This window comes from Garra rufa, chromosome 3, assembly GCF_049309525.1.
Source record: "Garra rufa chromosome 3, GarRuf1.0, whole genome shotgun sequence".
NCBI lineage: Eukaryota > Metazoa > Chordata > Actinopteri > Cypriniformes > Cyprinidae > Garra > Garra rufa.
Window position 1 is genome coordinate 2,158,503 of NC_133363.1, and position 6,918 is coordinate 2,165,420.

The window sequence follows — 6,918 nt, forward strand, 5'->3', positions numbered from 1 at the left end:
CTAAGTCTGTTTCAAGTCGAGTCTAAGTCTGTTTCAAGTCAAGTCTAAGTCTGTTTTAAGTCTAGTCTAAGTCTGTTTCAAGTCAAGTCTGTTTCAAGTCTAGTCTAAGTCTGTTTCAAGTCAAGTCTAAGTCTGTTTCAAGTCAAGTCTAAGTCTGTTTTAAGTCAAGTCTGTTTCATGATAATAATAGCTGAATTTATAAAAATGACCCAATTCGGAATCTTTTCAGAATCTGCAAAATGTTAATTATTTTACCAAAATAAGAGAGATCATACTGTAACATGGGGTTTGGGTTGGTTGGTTTGTGTCATGTGACCTGCATTGTTTGCTATAAGTAGCTCTCATGTTGCCATTGTCTCTTGTCATGTATTGAAGTTGTAACCTCCTGCTAGTGAGTCTGTTTCAAGTTTAGTCTAAGTCTGTTTCAAGTCGAGTCTAAGTCTGTTTCAAGTCAAGTCTAAGTCTGTTTCAAGTCTAGTCTAAGTCTGTTTCAAGTCAAGTCTAAGTCTGTTTCAAGTCAAGTCTAAGTCTGTTTTAAGTCAAGTCTGTTTCATGATAATAATAGCTGAATTCATAAAAATGACCCAATTCGGAATCTTTTCAGAATCTGCAAAATGTTAATTATTTTACCAAAATAAGAGAGATCATACTGTAACATTGGGTTTGGGATTTGTTTGGGGGTCCTGTTCAATGTGTCATGTTCTCATTGGTTCTTCTAGTCGTATCTTGTTTTTCATTAGTTGGTTTGTCATGTGACCTGCATTGTTTGCTATAAGTAGCCCTCATGTTGCCATTGTCTCTTGTCGTGTATTGAAGTTGTAACCTCCTGCTAGTGAGTCTGTTTCAAGTCGAGTGAGTCTGTTTCAAGTCGAGTCAGTCTGTTTCAAGTCTAGTCTAACTCTGTTTCAAGTCTAGTCTGTCTGTTTCAAGTCAAGTCTGTTTCAAGTCTAGTCTAAGTCTGTTTCAAGTCTAGTCTAAGTCTGTTTCAAGTCGAGTCTAAGTCTGTTTCAAGTCAAGTCTTTTTCAAGTCGAGTCTAAGTCTGTTTCAAGTCAAGTCTGTTTCAAGTCTAGTCTAAGTCTGTTTCAAGTCAAGTCTAAGTCTGTTTCAAATCGAATCTAAGTCTGTTTCAAGTCAAGTCTGCTTCAAGTCAAGTCTAAGTCTGTTTCTAGTCCAGTCTAAGTCTGTTTCGAGTCTAGGCTAAGTTTGTTTCAAGTCAAGGCTGTTTCATGTCAAGTTAAGTCTGTATCAAGTCAAGTCTCTGTAACGGATTAGTCCACTGGAGGCAAATTTTAATGAGAACCCAAGTGGATTTTGGAATTTCACAGAAACATAAAATTTAAACATAATCCAAACAGAGTCTTGACTTGAAACAGACTCACTAGCAGGAGGTTACAACTTCAATACCTGACAAGAGATAATGGCAACATGAGGGCTACTTATAGCAAACAACGCAGGTCACATGACATGATGCATTTTGTATGATTCCTCTTATTTTGGTAAAAGAATTAACATTTTGCAGATTCTGAAAAGGGGATGTAAACTTTTGACCTCAACTGTATGCTGCAGTATATAGTGTACTTTATATTCTTGTGCAAACTGAAAGTCCAGATGTTCTTAATAAAACGTAAACAATCCCTGATGTGAACTAGTTATGTCTGTTGTCCTGTCAGGTCTTACCTGATGAGCCCACCAGACCATCAGGTAGGAGAATCCTGCGATCCAGCATATCGCTCCCAGGAACGCAATGGGAAAAAACTTCTTGGAAGTCTAAAAAAAAAAAAAAAAAAAAAAAAAACGCACGAGAATTGTCTCACGGTTACGAGCATTTCCCAGCTCACATCTGCATCAAATATTCCTCAGACAGAAACTCACGGGCTTCCTGACGTCCGGCAGCGTGATCCACAGAGGGAAGACTATTGGCAGGATCAACAGATACGTGAAGCGCTTGCGTTTGGACTCGGGCCACGACAGGCTCAAAGGCTGATCTTCCTCATCATCCTCTTCACCCTGATCAGAAAGAAATGTGTGAAATGTGAACATTTCCAATTATCTCCGACACGCACAAACCACTCCGAGCCTCCCACACATTCGATTGGGTCCCTGTTTCTCCAATTAAAGCTCGTGTAAATCCTGCGGGATTGTCAGAACATGCCATATACAGCTACAAACCAGGGTTACTATCGTTAACTAAATAAAAAACCTTAATAAACTGAAATAAAATATTAGAATTTTTTATTTACTAAAATGTTTATTTATTTAAGTTTAAAGTATTTTTTTATGTTTTTGTTTTATTGTTTTTGTTTAAAATAAACTGAAAATGAGACATATTGGCTTGTCAACTAGATTGAATAAAGTAAAAGTTTTAGTTTTAGTATTATAACAAAAACTAAAACAAAAAAAATAATTTGAAATAAAATTAACATTTAAAATAAAACTTGTTATATATAAATTGTATTATAAAAAAAAACACCAGATGATAGCTTAAACTGAAATAAAATTAACGTTGACTGAAATAACACTTAACTTGATATATTAAAACTACTAATACTAGAACTTAAATAAAAATAGACATACTTGTATATAAAAAATACAGTATATAAAACAATAACTAATAAAAATGACAAACACCAAATTACTACAACTTCAACTAAAATCAAAATGAAAAAAAAATAAAAATAAACATAACTAATTTAAACTGTTGAAACAAAGCACTGAAATAAAGCACAAAATGATGATTATTTTGCATTAAAACAAACATAAAAAATCATTCACAATATTAATAAAAACTATTAGCTGATCAAAATATACAAAAATAACACTACTATAAACCAAAGCGCTGGGGTCTTTCTCAGGTGTGTGTTTCTGCATCTGCAGTGTGCAGATCCTCAGAGACGCGCTGTCAGACGCTCAGACGGAGCAAAAACAAATGCGTGAGCTAACTGTGAAACTCCTCCTGTCTCCACTCTTCTCTTTCTCACTATTTCTCTCTTCAGGCTGCTCAAAAACAGCTGCACTGAGCGTGTGGAGTGTACAGTAAGTGTGGTTGACAATCAACGTAAGAGCAGGCAATCAGAATGTGTGCCTTTCCCTTTAAGAGCGGTGGAGTGGTTACTATGGTGATGGCTGATGCGTTTAAGAGCCGATTCCTAACGGAGAAGAGTTTTTGATGACGTGCGATCAATCTGGAATCAAATGCAACTCTAAGAGCAATCCTCGATTAACAGACGTCAAACAGACCTGTATCAATGTCCATCAGTTTGCAGAACAGGATGTAGTGCTGTTCCTTGAAATCTATTTATGTCAAAAACACATAGTCATAACCGTAACCTTAAAGAGACAGTTCACGCAAAAATGAAAATTTTGTCGTCATCATTTACTCACCCTCAAGTTGTTCTGAATCTGTATGAATTTATGCTTTCAGTTCAACATGAAAGATGTTCAACTGAAGAAAGAATGTTGGTAACCAAAAAAAAAACAAAGATTTTTGCCAAGATTATAAAAAGTTTTGATTCTAAAAGATTATATTATATTTTGTAATATAACACTTGACTCCACCCACTAAGGGGGAGGAGACTATACAGGATTAATTTTAAGGTTTTACGCTTTCAAATGATATATAATTTATGATGATTAGTAAAATGTGTGATAGAGAAAAAAGACAATGAAAAAAAGAGTTCCACTTAAGTACACTTTTAAAAAGTGACCTTTACAATCGTGTCAAGCTAAAAGTTTTACTTTTAAAGTACATTTTAAATCATTGCTTTATGTATCTAATTAGATGTGATGTGTTGACTAACCTACTAACGCACATGTAAAGAAACTTTACATTTTAACTAGTGCTATTTAATATTAAGTTAATATATTTTAAATGTACTAAATTGCAACTTCATCATTGCAAATATATTTAAATGCACGACAATGTCTATTTTAGTTGAACGTAAATGGTTAAAGTACTTTTAGCAGACATAAAGATGTACTTAATTCCTACTTAAGTGAGTCAAAATCACTCTAAGGTTCAGCTATCGCATTTTTGCATTAAATATTATTTTAAAGTATAATACATTTGGATTCAATTGCAATTAGCATGCAATTAAAGGAACCGTATGTAGGATTGTGGCCAAAACTGGTACTGCAATCACTTTCAAAATACTGTAGAACGGTGTATCCCCTCCCGCTCCCCCCCTGACTCCAGGTTGCCAGCTAAGCTGCAGGATCCAGCAGGAACGTAGGCTGCTACAAGGAGCTTCTAATGGCAAGTGACGAGTCCTAAACAGTAATTTTTTTTTTCTTCTGTTAATTATGTTTATGCTTCACGAGAGATGTTTTGCGAAGTAATTATGTATCGCAAAAAATTGGCGATTAGCCAAATATTCCGTAAAGATGTACTGTAACACCACATTTCAGTCGGAACTTAGATTGTGTTCATACCCTGCTAGTGGTGCGATATAAAGCTTTTTATGAACGCATTTAGCACGGCCGACCGTGGAAAATCCACTGTTTACGGAAGTAAAGTTAGCCACTCATAGATGAATCTTACCTGTCCAGGAGAAAATTAGCAACGTTGGCGTCTATCTTCAAATTCTTCTCCGTTTTCAGCCGTCTCCATCTTTCAAAGGCATCTCCTATACAAATCCCCGTGTTATTTCGGACTTTGTCACGACGTATTTCGGATTCATAACGAGGACTTTTAGGTTACGTAACGTTATACATGTTTTATCCGACTCGTTCGTAGCTGCAGCTGTAACTAGAGCAGAGCTGGCAACCCGGATGACGAAACTCTACTGACTTCGTGATTGGTAGACAGCTGGAGGGTGGAGCCTCAGACCAAAAGACAAAATGACAACAATAACATCAGTTGAGGGCTGCAACTTGCACTTTTAAATGATAATATCCTGGCCGGACCACTGCTGTCAGTGATATAAGTATTTGAAATGAACATGATTTCTTAATGTCTAGTGACATGTCAGGGCCATTTTATGATTAACTGAAATACATTTCTTATATACGGTTCCTATCAAGTTCACATTTAAGTATATTCTTTTAAAGTATACTGTATTTGTAATAAGTAAGATTTTTACACGTTAAAGTGCATTTTTTTAAAGGGTATAAAGTAAAACTAAAGGCTTTATGACATTGTTATAGGTAAATGCAGATTTGCCAGTCTCTGAAATATGAAATGCATGAAATTGGCAAATACTGTAAATACGCAGTGAATGTCGTCTGACAGTCTGTTTGCTTCTGGATGTAGGGATCAGGAAGAGTCTGGATAAAACAGCAGCTTCTGAAACGCTCTCAGTTATATTTCAATGTTTCATCTTCTGCTTCAACACCAATGTGACCTTTCTTCAAGTAAAAATAGCTGCTGGTTGAGAATACTTTGAGATTTTTGTAATGTCACCTTCAGCTGCAGTGTGAGTGTGTGAATGGGTGAGTGTGTGTGTGTGTGTGTGTGTGTGTGTATACAGTCTCTGTGTGATGGTGTGTGTATGAGTGTGTGTTGTGGGACGGCGTCCTGCAGGAGCAGTGTAATCATCGGGACGGCAAACTGGTGAAACACTGGTGCGGGTGTGAACGGAGCGCCACGGCCTCCTGACAGGCACACATTGAACGAACACTCAAAATAGTTTGAACAGAGAAAATGACAGAAGAGACGAGGCCATCATCAGTGACACTGAGATAAAAACTAAAATCAGCACAGTGCTGATTTGGTTCCACCTCAAACATAAAACATGCTTACAGGATTCTTTTGTGGTCATATTCCTTTTTTTTTATAACTGTAGGCATATGTACTTTTAACAATCAACCTGCCATGGACTGCAGATGAAAATGAGCCCATATCAGTTAGAAAAAAAACAACAACATATAATAACAGTAATATCAGTAGTAGTAGTAAAATAAACAAATACATAAATTACCATAATTCAGGGGTTTCAGACAGACGGAAATAATAATAAAAATTTGCATGGCTGCAGTGTTGTTTTTGACAACCATCTTAGATTTAGTCTTAGTCTTAGTCTTTTGGACTAAAATGCTTATTAGTTTTAGTCAAATTTTAGTCACTTCTATATGTGATAGTTTTAGTCCAATTTTAGTTGACGAAAAGTCAAAAAGGTTTTAGTCTAGTTTTAGTCAAAAAAAAAGGGAAAAAAGTAGTCTTTTAACAAATTAATGTAGGTCAGTAAGTATTTTGCTGTTGGGTAGTGTCACTTATAAGTTGTGAAAATAGCAGACCTATAGTTCAACACAATGTGAGCTTCCGGATCGACTATTTTCACCAATAATTACAATAATGAAGGAATGTTTTAGAACATAAAAGACAAACAAGGATGGAATGCTAAAACGGCTTGCCATACTAGTATAGCAAAGAGTATTTAATGCTACAACGGCTTGCCATAGCGTCAGATACTTTTTCGGTTTTAATTGGCATGCACAATAAGCGGAAATGTCATGCATTTAAACGTCTGATGGACCACCCACTAACATTTCGTCTATTCTCGTCTCGTCAACGAAAACTCACACACGTCTCGTCATGTTTTAGTCATCAACGAGCCATTTTTATCTCGTCATCGTCTCGTTATCGTCATGAAAAAAGTGGCGTCAACGAAATGATTTCGTCATCGTCATCGTTGACGAAAACAACACTGCATGGCTGCCAATGTTAAAGGTTGTATCAGCGATTTCAAGCCTGAAACATAAAGTGTCAAATTCAGCTGACCTTTCTTCACGTTCCGCTCGCTGCCTGCCCCATAAATCGACTGTAAAAAAAACCGCGTCTCTCTGGTCAGCCTAGGGTCCGAGATATGCCAAAAAAAATCGGTGCTACCAACCTTTCCACAGGAAAACAAACAGTGTCCAGCCAATCAGCGTCAGGGGTTGGTGTTGTGGACTTTCGCTCCGCCTCCTCACATCCCAGCACC

At 36.5% G+C, this 6,918-nt stretch overlaps 1 protein-coding gene across 3 annotated transcripts in view; it reads right to left on the bottom strand.

Annotated features, from left to right (window-relative positions):
- Positions 1 to 6,918, bottom strand: part of LOC141330819 (sodium/potassium/calcium exchanger 2) — a 73,681-nt gene that overhangs the window by 9,214 nt on the left and 57,549 nt on the right. For all 3 annotated transcript variants that reach the window (XM_073835580.1, XM_073835581.1, XM_073835579.1), the window contains 2 exons: positions 1,874 to 2,008; positions 1,679 to 1,768 (listed from right to left, as the gene is read on the bottom strand). In XM_073835580.1, coding sequence (XP_073691681.1) covers positions 1,679 to 1,768; positions 1,874 to 2,008 — 225 coding nt within the window. The remainder of the gene's footprint in view (positions 1 to 1,678; positions 1,769 to 1,873; positions 2,009 to 6,918) is intronic.